At 35.9% G+C, this 16,666-nt stretch overlaps 1 protein-coding gene across 2 annotated transcripts in view; it reads right to left on the bottom strand.

The window, feature by feature from the left end:
* The window catches only part of NADK2 (NAD kinase 2, mitochondrial), a 50,732-nt gene that overhangs the window by 3,841 nt on the left and 30,225 nt on the right, over positions 1 to 16,666 (bottom strand). The window contains exons 7-12 of one of the 2 annotated variants that reach the window (XM_047767004.1): positions 13,775 to 13,853; positions 10,489 to 10,554; positions 8,915 to 9,010; positions 3,851 to 3,906; positions 3,658 to 3,711; positions 1,004 to 1,127 (exon numbers count right to left, since the gene is read on the bottom strand). In XM_047767004.1, the coding sequence (XP_047622960.1) occupies positions 1,004 to 1,127; positions 3,658 to 3,711; positions 3,851 to 3,906; positions 8,915 to 9,010; positions 10,489 to 10,554; positions 13,775 to 13,853 (475 nt within the window). The remainder of the gene's footprint in view (positions 1 to 1,003; positions 1,128 to 3,657; positions 3,712 to 3,850; positions 3,907 to 8,914; positions 9,011 to 10,488; positions 10,555 to 13,774; positions 13,854 to 16,666) is intronic. The other variant, XM_047767012.1, reaches the window with a different exon arrangement.

The raw sequence follows: 16,666 nt of genomic DNA, 5'->3' as shown, positions 1-16,666 counted from the left end.
GCGGGATCCGAGCCACGTCTGCAACCTACACCACAGCTCATGGCAACGCCGGATCCTTAACCCACTGAGCAAGGGCAGGGACCGAACCCGCAACCTCATGGTTCCTAGTCAGATTCGTTAGCCACTGCGCCACGACGGGAACTCCAGGTTTTACTTCTAATGTAGTTAAATATATCCATCCTGTCCTTCTCCTATATATGAGCAAACATTGAAATCAATCTTTACAGTCTCACCCAAACTGAGTACAGATTTGTTATTTAATCAGAATTAACTCTCAAATGATAAAGTGATTTTTAAGTATGACGAATTTCCGTTTTAGTGTTTTTCCTGGGGAAAAAAATCAATTGTGTATTTTCAAAAACAATATATGCACACTATAAGCAGCAATTTGTAATTAAACTGTTCTTTGCTTGCCATGAGATGTATGTTTTTTCATAATTATAGTAGGCTTTCTTGTTAGTTTGAAAAACTGGGCAACTTTTACAAAGTAAGAAATTATAAACATTTTTGTATATCCTTCGCCCATCGGGAAAAAAAAAAAAATCTGAGGCAAATCCAACACATGTGAAGAGAGGGGATTCACCTTTAGGGAAAAGCTGAAAGAATGCTATAGAAGTTAGGCTTTATATAAATGTCTATCCTGCTTTTATACTGCAGCATATAAAAAAAAAGTTTCTTTCTAGTCAGTTTCTTTTAAAATGATAATCTGATCTTACTGTGTCTTAATATAGTAAACAAACAAGCCCATGTCACTCAATTAAATAACTATATCCTTTTTATTCACTTAAATTTTAGTTTCTTTAAAATGGAACAATAAGTTTTAAAGAAAATATTGCTTTAGCCAGATAAGCATGATACCTCACTGGTTCCAAAGGTTCTACTTTTTTTGTTCGCTAAGTTTGAATGAGTGAATTTAATAAAATGGAGTACTTTTAAAGCCAAGAGTGCTTTATAATAATTACAAGAGAGGAAGACAGTCACAAGTCAGGCTTGGGAAGCTTACTTTGAGGTGAAACAACGTTGACGACTGCTTGAGAAAACTCTGTTTGCTATTGGTTCTCGAATACTGAAAAGTATTTTTGGTTCTTCTGGACTGTAGAGCAGTGATTCATTATATTCATTTGTTACTACAAAGGGAAAAAAAGCTGAATATTAACACATTCAATGAAAGACAGTCCTTTCTGAGAAGTACACAATAAAAATGAGTGCTTTCCCAACTAAAGTAGCAGTTATTTTCCAAAGGTCTGTTTGGCAGCAAGTTTCTTGGAACTCACAAAACATGCCATTAAAAAGTAAAGGAAACCCTTATAAGTGAGGCGTATGTGCCAAGATTAGCCCACAGAAACCTACATCACACACAAGATATAGTGGAAATAGGTGCATGTGGTAGTTGTGGGAGGGCTACAAAGCTAGTAATCAAACAAAAACAGAGAAACTCTAGTTTGAGGCACTCAGAAATGGAACCTGGGTTGTCATGTTCCCTTGCTAATAAGTTCTTTCCAAAATACCAAGCCAAAAAATTCATAAGTATAATTACAAGCTAATAGTCTTGATATAAAATACAGTCTCAATGATAAGCAATATGCTTTCTCTAATGAAACTCCTCTTACTCAAGATATTTTTAAGAAATCTTTGGAACCAACTTTCCCTCTAACCAAGAGGCACACAAAGGTTGACATGCAGAGCATAAACTGGTTAAAGACAACTGTACAAAGAAACTGGGCTTGAAAGAGAGTTTAGTGGAGCACCACATTAAAAGACATTACAAAACTGTCAGATAATCTACCTTATATACCAAATTTCATTTGAATTATTTGGCTCTTTTAAAAAAAATCAAATTCGCTCTCAAAAATGAAAATTTGCCTCTCTATAAACAAACACACACACACAAAACACAAATGCACTAGCTCTGAAGGAAGTAGTTCTAAAAGTATCTGTAACAGTGACTGTGCCGCTGGTATTCACCAGTCCTTCTGAAGATAGTCAAATCTTCAAAAGAGTAATACTCAGTAAAGCAATGTGTTTATTAAGAGGAAAATGAATCACTGTATTTTATGTATACTCCCCCTTTTTTTGTCTTTTTAGGGCTGTACCTGCGGCATATGGAAGTTCTCAGGCTAGGGGTCGAATCGGAGCTGCAGCTGCTGGCCTACGCTACAGCCATGACCTACACCACAGCTCACGGCAAAGCTGGATCCTCAATCCACTAAGTGAGGCCAGGGATTGAACCCACGTCTTCATGGATCCTAGTCAGGTTCATTACCGCCAAGCCACAAGGGGAACTCCTTTATACCCTTAAATTAATTTATATACCTGATATGAATTTCATTTGTTGTATATATATTATACTTTATGGTAAATTATACAATGAAGAACGGATTATTACAAATGCCTAACTTTCCTTTCTTTGATATAGATTTAACACTTATTCTAGCTCATAACCCATGATTCAAATAGTCTTTTAGGTGCAAATGGAGAGGAGGAGAAAATAGTACATTTTGGAGAGTAGAGATTTAGTCTTGCTTACAAACTATTTAAAAGGCAAACCACCTCCCCAACAAAGAAAGTCCTATGTACAAAATGTACAAACAAATGAACTGACACTGTTAAAATACTTTAATATGTATTGCTATATCATCTTACAGGGAACCAAGAACATGCCTGTTCTGGTAACTTTCAAATCCAAGTGTTTATGGAAGACAGTTGTTGTCTTAAAATGTGTTGATAATATACTTTGTGTCTTTATTTGTTTTGACTGTATATGCTGAAACATCCTTACATAGGTAGGTAGATGTAACTATAAATAAGTTTGGATATTTTGCTGTTGTTTAAATAATTTCCCTTGACATCTTAGGAAAGTCTTAATTAGACACAGACAGCAAGATTTAGCTTTGGCCTGAGGCCTACATTTTCAAAATGATTGATAGATGAGTTAACTTAGTGTGTTAAAATTTCTTATTTAAATCAATGTTTTTCAGTTGAAGAATTTAAATATTTTTAAAAATAAAACCTAACAAATAAATTTCAAGAATTCCTATGATCCCGCCCCTCATTCCACAGTTGAGGAATCTATGTGTCCGCCCCTCATTCCACAGTTGAGGAAGTAGAGAAGCCAGCAATCAGTCTTGCCCATCGCTTCATGATGAGTGACTGGTTGGCCTGGGATTGGAACCTGTCTTCAAATTCCCTGTTCAATATCCTTTCTCCAACAGTACTGGTTCTCTTAAAAGGACCCTGAAGTAAGTGGGCAAGTGTAGGTAAGAGAAGGTTAAAGAGAACATTTTAGTGAAGGTGAAGGTCAGCATTCACAGCTCAGTGAATTCCTTCTCATTCAGAGGATATATTAATATCTGAATTTAGGTGTGCATTTCCTTTTTGCCAGATGTGTATTTTTTTATATTTTCCTACCCCCCTCAAACATATCTGCGGTCACACTGTTTTGACATAGAGAGTATATATATTTCCATGGTTGACAGAAACCATTATAAAAAATTCCAGCTTTAAACTTTTTATTGCTTAAATACATTTAAAAGGGTATTATACTAAGAGCATGTTTGAGTCAAAAAAACTACTATGCATGGCTTAGATAAGTACATCCTCAAAATCTATATAGAACTTAACTGAAAATGTCAGTAATTATGATCATTTGTGACTGACCTTTCTCTACCAATTCTCTGTTCAATGGAAGACTTAAATTTCCTTGTCGTATTGCTATTGAAAAAGAAAAAGAGGGAAATATCTTGATTAGGTAAAATATTTTACAACACACAATATAGCTAACATACACTAAAATATATACATTACACAGCATATTATAACGGTAACATATAAGCGCTATTTTGGTACTCACCAATATTTAGAACATCCTCCACAGCCTGAGTTGCAACCCTGTTAATATTGAATGACCTAGAAAACAAACACCACATACATTTCTTATTTAGTTCTAAAAATATATAAAAATGAAAAAGGAGTAATCTATCTAATGCACACAGAACTCTTAGAACTTATCAGAGAAAAAAACAACCAAAAAACAGTAGCCACCTCATAGTTTTTAAAAGTGGGCAAACAGTTCATAGGTCCATATGAAAAAATGTTCAATTTCATTCCTACTTGAGGCAATACAAATGAAAACATGACTCACAGATTTTGAGGATTGAAAACTGATAAATAATGCACTGGCATGAGTTTGGGAAAAGGAGTATTCTTACATTCCGATGGAGTTACAGAAATTACTACCGGAGGGCACTATTAAGATTTACAATGAACACAGGCTTCAAGCAGTTCATCCTAAAACATACTTTCACATAAATACACAAAGACAAGCACAAGGATATTTACTGAAGCACTGTTTATAATAGCAAAACTAGGAAGCATATACTAGCAAAATCATAGGAAGCTGGTTAAATTGTATTACAGCTACTCAGCAGACTAATACATAGATATTAAAACGACTAAAGGAGTTCCTGCCATGGCACAGTGGATTAAGGATCCCTGCTCCGTGGGGTGTGGATTCCACTTCCAGCCTGGTGCAGTGGGTTAAGGATCCAGCACTGCTGCATCTGTAGTGTAGGTTGCAGCTGAGGCTCAGATTCGATTCCCTAGCCCAGGAACTTCCATATGCAGCAGGTGCAGCCAAAAAAAAAAAAGACTAAGGTACAAACTGTTGAGAGTTCCCATTGTGGCACAGCAGAAACAAATCCAACTAGTATCCATGGGGATGGGGGTTTGATCTCTGGCCTCACTCAGTGGTCGGGGAATCTGGTGTTGCCTTGAGCTGAGGTATAGTTTAGAGACATGGCTCAGATCCTGTGTTGCTGTGGCTGTGGTGAAAGACGGCAGCTGTAGCTCTGATTCGACCCCTAACCTGGGAACTTACATATGCTGTGAGTGCAGCCCCCACTACCCCACCCCCCAAAAAGCAAACTGTGTATTGGTATGGAAAGATATCAATATGTTAAGTCAGAAAACTAAAGGCATTATATGGTGTGTGTGTGTGTGTTTTATTAATATACATATCTAAACTTCCCTGTTTTATTTATATTAAAAAATCATGCATATATAGTGATTGTGTCTGGAGATTAGTACTAGAGATACAAAAATAGAGACCAGCTTTTCACTGTATAACCCTTTTGCACTATTTAACATATTTTTTAAAGTGTAGTATTTCTTTAAATTATAATATCGTTTCTGAAGATGAGAAATCTTTTACCAGCATGATGCCTTGCTTAACCACTTAAGAACAAGCATTTACACAAACATGAATAACTTTTAAAAGCAGCTCTTTGCTGGGATGTAAAAAGATGGTTAAGGAAGGGTTTCAAAAAAAATCTTCTAGGTAATTTGGAATCCTTCTCCTGCCTCATAACTCTTCTCACACTTCCTAGTAAATAATCCCAAAGAACAGAATAACACAGCATGGTCACACAAGTCTAAACCTAATTCAGTGGCTCTTAATGCTTTTGAGGAGGAGAAACAAGAGACACTGCATATACCCCTCTAATCCTATACCCACCACATTTTTGAGAAATGTGAAAACATTTTGGACATTCTCTTAAGAAAAACTCAGATACACAAATCTTTACATTAAAAAAAATCAGCGTCATTCACATCAAGTCTTACAAAACTTGCTCTAATATTTCTAGAACTATGACTTATTAAGTAATACCACAAATTAATACAATTTACGTCCTCTGAATTGGGATTAAATTAAAACTAATTTCCTGTGAATCTCAGACAATTCACTCTACCTTTAGGAGTGGTTTACATTCTACATCAAAGATAAACTATATGCCAAAGCAGGTGTTAGCGAGCGTGCAACAGCTTTTCCCTTAACTCTACAACCTTCACTATTCTAAGAGTTCTGATTTGAAATCAGACATAACTTCTACTAAAAACAACCAAACTGAAAGACAGTCTTATATCTTCACCAATTAGGAAAACTATCTCTTCACTTTAGAACACCTCCTCACCCTTCGTTAAGTCTGCGAGGACGGAGGTATGGTGGAGGAGGACTGGGAACAGTCTTAAGAACTCATGGAAACATAGATGATCCCACTCTTGTAGTACTTCTCCTAGAGTGTGCCGCAAACCACACTCTGCACTGGGAAGAGAATTTGCAACAGTTTCAAGACACTGGTTATGCAACATAACCCCTAGGTCCTATGTCTTGTGGAAGAATTTTTGCAAATGCAAAAATGGGATAGCTAATCCCCAAACACATGGTTAAGCTGTATTTTCCACTTCCTCTTGCTACGTAACATGTGACTAAGTTCTACCTAAAGGAATAAGAGTGGGTATTGTCATGGGTAACCCTTCTAAACATGTCTTGTAAATCTCCCACAGGGGACCCTCCAGGTTTTTCTTCCTTCTGTGGCTCATGAGGTCTACAGTTTAAAGTCCAGAATTTAAATCCTGCCTTCACCATTTATTAGCCACAAGGCTCTGGGCCAGTCAGTTAATTTCTGAGACTTTTTATACTCTACTAAATCACCCAATTCCAGAGTATTGCTGAGAAATTAAATAAGATAATACACTCGCTTGGGACAAAAAGTGCTCAAAGATGGTACTGCAATAAGTTGAAATTATTATTATTATTATTATTTGTCTTTTTGCCTCTTTCTGGGGCTGCTCCCAGGGCATGTGGAGATTCCCAGGCTAGGGGTCCAATCGGAGCCAAAGCCACCGGCCTACACCAGAGCCACAGCAATGCAGGATCCAAGGCGCGTCTGCAACCTACACCACGGCTCACGGCAACGCCGGATCGTTAACCCACTGAGCAAGGCCAGGGATTGAACCCACAACCTCGTGGTTCCTAGTTGGATTTGTTAACCACTGCGCCACAGTGGGAACTCCAATAAGTAGAAATTATTAACATATAGAATGCATAGCGTTCCCCCAGCCCCTCTGGCCCCTAGGCTTCTTTCTCCTCCCCCTACTTTCTGAAGAGAAGAAGGATCCAAAGAGAAATGTGAAAGGCAAGCATAATGAAAGAATTATCATTAATGAGAAGGAGGAGAGTAGAACATGTTAGAAGCCAAGTAAGCTGAGCAGAGAAGAAAACGGGCTGAGTAAAGCAGGTGGCAGGGACAGGGTATAGTTAGAGAGACAGACAGAGCTGGTTCTAAACCAGAGCACAGGAGACAAAGGAGACATTAATAAGCAACTGAAACTCTAATCTAAGCCATACTGATTTAGATGCACATCAACACAGAATTTGATTATAAGGTGTAGGGTAGAGAAAATAAAACTCAATTTTCAACTATCCAAACTTAGTTTGATAAGCACTATTTCAGCTGTATTTGTGAGTGTGTAATCATTTATTCAGAAAGTATTCAAATGACTATGTAATTAACATGAATATGTAATTAAGTACTGTGCACACAAAAAAATTAAACAGAAAAAAAAAATCACTAGTCACCACCTCATGTGCCTTAAGTTGCTCAAACGAGCTGGGTATGAGCTTATTAGAAACAAATAATGTGCTAAGTGCTACAATTGTGCTATGAGGAAAAAGTGCCGGGGAGGGTAAAAAGGGGGGGATTAATTAATTAGGTTTATGAAAGGAACTAGGTTCTAGTAAAGGTTTCCTACAGAAAATGACTTTGAAGACTGGATTTTTCAGCCACTGGATGGAAAGTGGAGAATGTTTGGGCATTCAATGCAGGAAGAAGTTAAACTGAGCAAAAACAAAACGTCCAGAGTGAACATGGCTTGTGCTAAGAATTCCAAGTAGCCTATAGTGTCTCCAGTGTGTTGAGGGTTAGGGTTGGGCAGGAACAGGCTGGCTAGGAACCCTAGCGGTCATATTTAAAGAGTTGCCTTATGTGACAGTCTGAGTAATGTGAACATAGTTAGCAGTAATGAAAGTTTTAAAACACAGAAGGGACAGAATAAGATATATCTACATTTTAGATGTATTACACTGTGGTAGTATGAATGACAGCCTAAAGAAGAAAGGGTGAGACACAAAGAATATTCACTGAAAAGATGGGGGACTACAACCAAAGAAATAGCAATAGAAACTGAAAAGGGGGGGCTAGGACTTCAGAAGTACAGCTGAGGATTTAGAGACCAGTAATGTGAAGAGGGGAGAAGAGGGAGACTCAAAGATAAGAGGAAGGTTTTAAGCAGAAGTATGTTTTCTAGAGAGTATGAAGTCAAGGTTAACAGTGATACTACTGAGCAAAACAGGGAACAGATCCTGCTGTTGAGCACTGGGAACTGTATCTAGTCACTTATGATAGAGCATGATAATGGGAGAAAAAGGAATCTATGTGCAACTAGGTCACCTTGCTGGATAGTAGAAAACTGACAGAACACTGTAAACCAGTTATAATGAAAAAAATAAAAATCATTATCAAGAAAAAGAACTGAAGACAATAAATTCAGTTTTGAAAATGTTGAATGTGAAGTGCTATTAACATCCTATGTGGTAGGTAATTCTAAAATACAAGTATGTACTCAAAGAGAGAAGCTAACCACAGATAAAAGTTGGGAGGCATGTGCATGTGCATACTAAGCAGCAGAGCTCCCAGACAGAGGTCAGAGGGTAAACAAGGTACAGGGACCCCAGGTTATGTCTAGTTAGCCCTTGCATGCACAAACCTCCAGCATAGTTCTTAGTGTTGGACTATTTTCATTTCCTTATTACTATTACTTAACATATTCCTCGTTTAAAAAAAATACAGTCCCTAAAAGCATGCTGAGATTACAGGCTGAGCTGTAATCTCAGAAGTCAAAGCTGGACTCCTGGACCCAATCGATGAGTGTAGCAGAAACTGAGCCAACCAATTAACAACTCCAGGCTACCTCTTGCGTAGTACAGACCTTAGATACACTGGTAGGAGATAGCAAGCAAAGTACATGACTTAAATTAGTCCACAAAAATTGATAAGCAACATCCCGAGTTACTCACCAGGCCTTTGATCCTGTTCCAGTACATAAATTGAGCCCTGAACTCTTCTGTTTTTCCCAAGGACCGTCATCAACAGAAATCTCGTAGTAGGAAGCCCTATGAATTGAGAATATAGAACTGGATTTGCTGAACTTTATGTCTCAGAGTAAAGAAGATAAACAAGTCTTTTTCAGAGCTAATGAAATCTAGTAGACCAGCTTGACATAGACATACCTGACTTAGTAGGCACACATATCATGATTTATTTCGCTAATGATTAAGGGAAAACTCTTTTTACAGTATCTGAATGTCTGCTTCTTTCTCTGAGCAATATGCTCCTCCTTTCTATCAATGCTTCAACATTTCACACAGGGGCTTCTTGTAAATTTTTACTGCTACTATTTTTATGGAAACATACAGAGCCTTATTTCAGAATTCAAAGAGAAAATCCCATTCCTAGGTGAGTTTCATTCTTGGTAGCTAATCCTTGACATACCAAAATTTGTATCTAATTCTTCAAGGTACCAATAGTTTCTGCCAACTCTTATTTCTTAAGTTACACACTCATGTGCCTTTTGAATTGATAGTAAGCTAGTAGAGATAATAAAGTTCTAAAGAAAATTCTCAACTAGTCCTTGATCAGTGGAGAAAACTAGGGATAAAACTAGAACTGTAGTTTTTTTTTTTAATGTCTATTTCTTAGAATATTTCATAAATCTGAAACCAACTGAGTTTTCTGACACCAGTAAAAATGACACTATTCATTTAACCATATGAATGTATAAATGATTTGCAACTATTCAAAGAACTTTCAAAACATGCAAAAGCCTATTTTTTAAACTATATCTTTTTTTGTTCTTTGCATTTTTAGGCTGCACCTGCAGCATATGAAAGTTCCTGGGTCAGGGATCAAACCTGTAGCACAGCAGCAACCCAAGCCACTGCAGTGACAATGCTGAATCCTTAACCCACTGCACCGCAAGGGAACTCCTAAACTATATCTTCAAATAATGGTGTCACTGTCAACACTGGGTTACTTTTCTCCAACAAATAAAAGTTAAAATAAACCCTTAACAAAATAATGACAATTATTAGGCACACTTGCAAATACTAATACTCAATGGATAGTTTATCTCTTGTTCTCTTTCATTTTCTCCTGCAAAGTTTAATCTGTGAAGGTTTTACATGATATAGCTCCATGTCATTTTTTCTCTGAAGTTAGCATTCTTCATGAAGATAAAAGATAGTAAGCCTAATATTCACATTTAATCTACTTCATGGCTTTGTTATGTCTTCCTAGAAAATTAGAGGAGTTTTAGGTACATTAGGAACCTATTATATACAAACAAGCCAGCCAAACCCATTGGAATGGCCGCTATTATGCCAGAATCACAAAGAAATAAGAGATTAGAGGTAAGTGGGGATAGAAGAGAAGCAGAGGTGAAGAGAAAGAAGAGTATAGTCAGGTGAGAGATGTTGAACCCAAAACAATGAGCAAATTTAGTGTCATTCTCACATGCAGGTTTATCAAGATTAGTCAACTCAAAGAATTTTGGTTTCAGGGAAATTATTTTTTAAGCAGCAATAAAACTCACAGTCCCTTTAGAGTGGGTATACTTCTTCTTAAATTGTCCACTGCTACAGCCCAAGAATAAGACATTCTAGGTTAGAACAAATAGGAGAAAAGAAAAAAAAATTGGGCTTTTAAAATGTTCTTAAGTCTAAGAACATTATAAATGAGGCAGGAATAATATTGCTGCATTTCATATTTTCCAAGCAAAGCACACAAGTTTTCAGGAAGACTCTAATTCTGCTGTATAGCACACTGAAGAAGAGCGCACAGGCTTACCCTGACTGTTATCTATTAATTGTGTGATCTGGAGCAATTTACTTCACTTCTCTGAGCCATAGACTTCCCTATAAAACGGAGATAACGATAATATTTGGCAGGATTCATCAATATTTATCCATTCAACAAATTATTTCTTAAGGGCCTAATGTGTTTTAATAAGCACTGTGCTAGGGACTGGGGATTTAATGGCAAACATAATAGACATGGTCTTCTTGAAGCTTATATTCTTAAAGGTAGGTCAGAAATTGTAAAGTAAATAATAATTACCAACTCTTCAGAGTACTGTTTATTGCTTTAAGCAATAAACAAGATACTACATAAGAAATAATACCAGGTAGCCCTGAGATAGCACTGCCAGTAGGAAGGCTTGTGCAGGGCAGGGGCAGCTGAAAAAACAGGCAATACTTGACAAGCTTTGATGACAATCCAATACAGGATCTAGAATCAGAAATGCTTTTATATGATGGTTCTGATGCTAATTAACTAATTACATATATATGTCTTTGGGCAAGTTACTTGAATTCTCCAAATCTCAATTTTTTCACTGATAAATACAACTACCTTTCTCACAGAGTTGCTATGAGCATACATGTGATAACATACACAACATGCACAGTGCCTGACACGTAGCAGGCATCAAGTTAAGTCTTCCTTTCCTTTCTGCCTAAGGGTCTCTGTCACAGAATCCTTAAAATTAAGTTCTAATATTTCCAGTAGTTAAACCTTTTTCAATAGCATCAGAAGCCAACCAATTGCTATCCTGATCTTAGTAAGGGTGAGGCATCAAAAATCACAGAGAGAACCAGCATCAGACATTAGGAGTAAACCAACCAAATCACTACCGCACAGAAAATAAAAGCATTTACTCTGAAATCTCCTAGTGGACTTCACTGAATTCCAAAATCTATCAACTGATCTCAATTTTCCTCCTTTCGTAAGTTATTTCTTAGTAAGTACAAATCATAAAGCAATGCTAGTAGAAACTCTCAGCAGTTACCACCTTTAAAATATACAAACAATAATGTAAGCCACTAAACAGCTTCCCTAGAGTAAGCGTAAACTCACAAAACATCTTTACCTTTGTCATCTGTTTTAATGTTGATTTTTTCCAACCTCATTTTTAAGTTGTTACTCCTGTCTCTGTCTTTAGCTATAACTAATTATATCACTAATTAGCTACATTTTCGTCCTTCTCTCTTAGGACATAAATGTTTCCATTCTTCATTTTCATACTGCTTGAAACTTGATAAGCAGCCAAAGAAAAAAACTTTATATATACTATATGTTTTATTATATTAAAATAAATATATCCTTACATTTTACTATGAGTTCTTTAAAGAATATATTTTTATTTGATTTCTTTGAAGAATACACTTTACTTTTAATAATTTTTAGTTATGTATTTTACTATCTTTTAAAAAAATAAGATACAGTTACCTTTATCTTATTCATTCTTTACATCCCTAGTGCACACAGCAGGTGTGCAATATATATTTACTGCGTAAATTTTAAATTATGTAAATCAAACTAATTACAACTCAAAAAGATCACTCAAATCATTCTGTTGAATCAGGTTTTGTTCTTTTCAGTACTACCTGAGTTAAGTTATTGGCTAAAATGTGGCTTTTTAAAGACAAACTTTTCTCACCATAATTAAACTTCCTACAAAAAGATATGACTTATAACAAACAAAATTTCAGAATATATGGACCCCTTAGTAAACTAGGGAGTCAATTACATGACTTCAAAGGGTCACATGGTTCTTTCAGGTAGCAGGAAAGTAGGATACAGATTCATCTCTAATCTTCCACTCCTAATTTACTTACATCTACAAAAATGAGAAGGCAAGTTCTAAAGTACTACCAAGACTTAATATAACTTTACATTATGGCAGTCATTTGATAACTGGTAACTAATGTCACACAAAAAAAGTTTCACAAAAATTCTACTGACAATTTAAGCCTAAATTATACTCGACACCCACAAAATAGATTTTATCATTAATAAAACACATACTATATTTTTATATTCCTAGGGAAGAACTTCACTAAACCGAATTTTTGGTAGTAATGGTTACAAATCTTAAACTGTCAATTCAAATGCCTTATGATACTGCACTAAGAAGGATCAATATTACCTATGTAGTATTCCTGCCCCAAATGCTTAGCCTAAATCTTACTATACAGACAAAAAAAAAAAAAAAAAAGAAAGAAAATCAGACAAATCTAAAATAATAAGTATTCTGCAAACCAACTGGCTTAGACCATTCAAAAATGCTAATATCATAAATGACAAAACAGAGAGTTCCCACTGTGGTGCAGTGGGTTAAGAACCAGACTGCAATGTCTTGGGTCTCTGTGGAGGCGCAGGTTCAATCCCCAGCCCAGCGCAGTGAGTGAAAAGATCCAGCATTGCTGCACCTGTGGCATGGGTCACAGCTGTGGCTTAGATTCAGTCCCTGGCCTGAGAGCTCCATATGCTACAGGTGTGGCCATCATAAACAAACAAACAAATAAATAACAAAACAGGAGTGGGGCTAAGGACCCATTCTTAATTAATTCTAAAGGGCCATGATGGCCAAATGCATTCTCTTTAACTAGATTCTGGTTCAAAATAAGCAAACAAATAAATCAGCTTTAAAAAAAGCTAAGATAGTTAGCAAGGAAATTTTAATATGGACTGTCTATAAGATCAAAGTTTTATATCAACTGCAAATATATTCCTATATATCATTCTCTTAAACATTTATAAAGCACCTAATATGATAGATTAAAATCTCTAGGAAATACTGCAGTAAAGACATCTGAATAACTTTGTTTCCTAGGGTTTCACAAAACGTTTTTAGTAATAAAACCTCCTTTCCTCTTAATATGCATTAATGTTTACAAAAGTTTAGAAATATTTCATTAAACAATTCATTTTTATTACTGATACACTATTAATTATTCACAAACCTTAGGCTGTAGAAACTGAATAAACGGCTTAAAATTTACTAAAATATTAAATTTCAACCAACAGAACAAAAGTACCTGGATGATAGACTCTCCCCAATGAAGACTTCATTTAGAGCTCTCACTGGCAAAAGCTGAGGTCCAGAGGCCTCAAACCCTGCAAGTAATGAAAAAAAAAAAATCTAAGACAGCTCCTTAAATTTTAGAAACATTATATAAATTTATATCAAAATGTTCATATTTTTGTCTTAATAGAATCTATACTTTAACACTATTAACATATAAATTAAATATCTCTTATTTAAAGTACTCCTAAGCCCTCGAAAAAACGTAAACATTATAACTGCAATGAAGCCTCTGTCTCCCCAAAATAAACCTTAGTTCTTGAAATAATTTTTCAAGAGTGATGCTATCCATAGCATAAGGTCCATGTTGTCACACTTGACTCAGTTTTACTCTGGAGGCTTCAGAAGTGGAAATGATCAAGTACTTCCAAGGAGAGCCACTTTGGATTTAAGCAGCAAATTACATGAATGGCTCATGTTGGAAACCAAATCAGCTATGCTAAAAATCAGATCATTTTTTCAAATAGAAAACTTGCAGTGGCAGCACTAAAGGAACACTGCCACATCTCCTTTTATGAGTTCTAAAACATGTTATCTTTTTTTAATTCAATAAGGTTGTATGCACAGTTTAAAGTAATTTTCCTTAAGGATTATTAAACATCACTCCATCACACAAAATCCTCCAAAGAATTCTGCTTTTTGGATCAAACTTGTGACTGTCACCTTCAAATGATTTCCCCTAACTTTTATCTTTTACAAGTCTCCAAGTGGAAATGTCAGCCCCATCTTCTCAACATGACTCATGGCAGGTTCACTGTACCCTAGTAGCTCCTGCTGCTGGGCAAGCACTATGGGTCCCTCTTCTGTCTCCTCCACATTTTTTCCTAAGTCAAGGCTTAAGAGTCCACCACACTTGTGGCCTCTAAGATGGTCCCCAGTGATTCCTGCCTGCTGGTATTCACATTCTTGTATAACTCTCCCTCTCACATCATACCAGGATTGGTCTATGTGACCAACAGTATTGCAGAGTGATGGTATCATCGCTTCTGAGATTTGGTTAAAAGAGACACCCTGGCTTCTACCTTGGTCACTCTCTCTCTTAGATCACTTGCTCTGGGGGAAGACATTTCATGAGTAGTCCAATGGAGAAGCCAACATAGTGAGGAACTGAAGCCTCATGCCAACAGCCGTGTGAAGAGTTGTGACGCAGATCTTCCAGTCTCAATCTTGTCTTCAGATACTGCTGTCCCGGCCAACAGCTTGACTGTCACCTCCTGAGAGACCCTAAACCCGAACTAACAAACTAAGCCACTCCTGGATTCTTGATCTTCACAATCTCTGTGAAATCATAAATATTTTACGTTTTAAGATGCTAAATTCTGGGGTAATTTATTATGTTTTAAGATGCTATACTTTAGGGTAATGTGTATAAATATCTAATATACATTAGACACTTAATTCTACCATTCCCACCTACACAACCACCAATCTAATATTCTCCTCTGCCTGGTAGCATATGACATTCTGTTTATATGCTTACTGAACATGTATGTATCTCATTTCTTTTGTATTATAACTGCCTAAAGGGGCTCAACTATTCTTTCAGGTTCAACAAATTGTTATTATAATACCAAGAAACCTTTGAAAACTTATCTAATCATATAACATAATCAGCTAAATGTCATAATATACACAGAACTTGACACAAAAAAAGTATATTAAAAATGTGATGTGTTTAATCAAATTTGATTGTACTTAAGACTCCAAAACCCAACTTTTGGAACTGTCTTAATTTGGTACTAGATATATTCACATTTTGACACTTGACAAGCTTTACAAATGTAAAAAACTAAAATTTATTACTTAAATTATTTCCTTTACATAGAGTAATTACTAAGGGAATGTTTTATATCTCCTCAGATTTCTGCAAATAATTAATAGTGAGTACTCACTAAATATTACTGGACTAATAAATCTCAAATCTCATCATCAACCTGTAACCATGATTTTCTTTTATAAGTCTTGACTTTCTACGTCTATTCCCATTTTTCCTCATCCTAATCTTCCTTTTTTTAATTTTTATTTTTTATTTTCCCACTGTACAGCAAGGGGATCAAGTTATCCTTACATGTATACATTACAATTACATTTTTTTCCCCACCCTTTGTTCTGTTGCAACATGAGTATCTAGACAAAGTTCTCAATGCTATTCAGCAGGACTAATCTTCCTTTCTGTATTGCACTTTTATTGTGTGTGCCTGCCGAATTGCACATGAAATCCTTTATCAAAGGAGAACTACATAAAATTGCTTCACTTCATTCATCTTAATTCTGCTTGTATTTTCTTTCATGCTAATCGTCTACCAAACATTACCTAATCATAAAGCTGTGGATTTGAAACTTGCCTCAAGAGAACATATAGACTCAATGTCAATTAATAATTTTCTAAGAGTACAGATTACAAAATTTGTCATTTTGTAATTTTAAATAGAATTGTTATACGAGGCATAGAGACCGAAACCTTGTGCAACTCTCTCACACTGTCCAACTGTTAGACTGTGTTTCCAGGTCTACTTGCTTTGGGGATACCCATAGGACTAGTAATGGCCAACAGATATGAGTAAAAGTAGTGAAGAGGCCTGGCTTCTAAAATTTCCCTAAGGATCTTTCTTGCTCTGTCTTCTTCCCCAAAGCCACAGAGTTTGCTGCCAACTTGAAGAGAGTTTAAATAGGAAATATGAGATATACCTTGAAATCATCCTAAATTTTTCACAGAAAATAAAGCTCTTTATCAAAAAAAAACCCCAACTTTCTAAGAATAAAGCTCTCTAAAATGGCACTTAGACATTATAAATGTTACATAATTGCTAATAGTAATATTAATAATTGTAAGTATTGCAATTTC

The sequence above is a fragment of the Phacochoerus africanus genome, chromosome 1, assembly GCF_016906955.1.
Source record: "Phacochoerus africanus isolate WHEZ1 chromosome 1, ROS_Pafr_v1, whole genome shotgun sequence".
Lineage (NCBI taxonomy): Eukaryota > Metazoa > Chordata > Mammalia > Artiodactyla > Suidae > Phacochoerus > Phacochoerus africanus.
The sequence above is the reverse complement of the archived record's forward strand: the minus strand, read 5'-3'. Positions and strand labels throughout refer to the sequence as shown.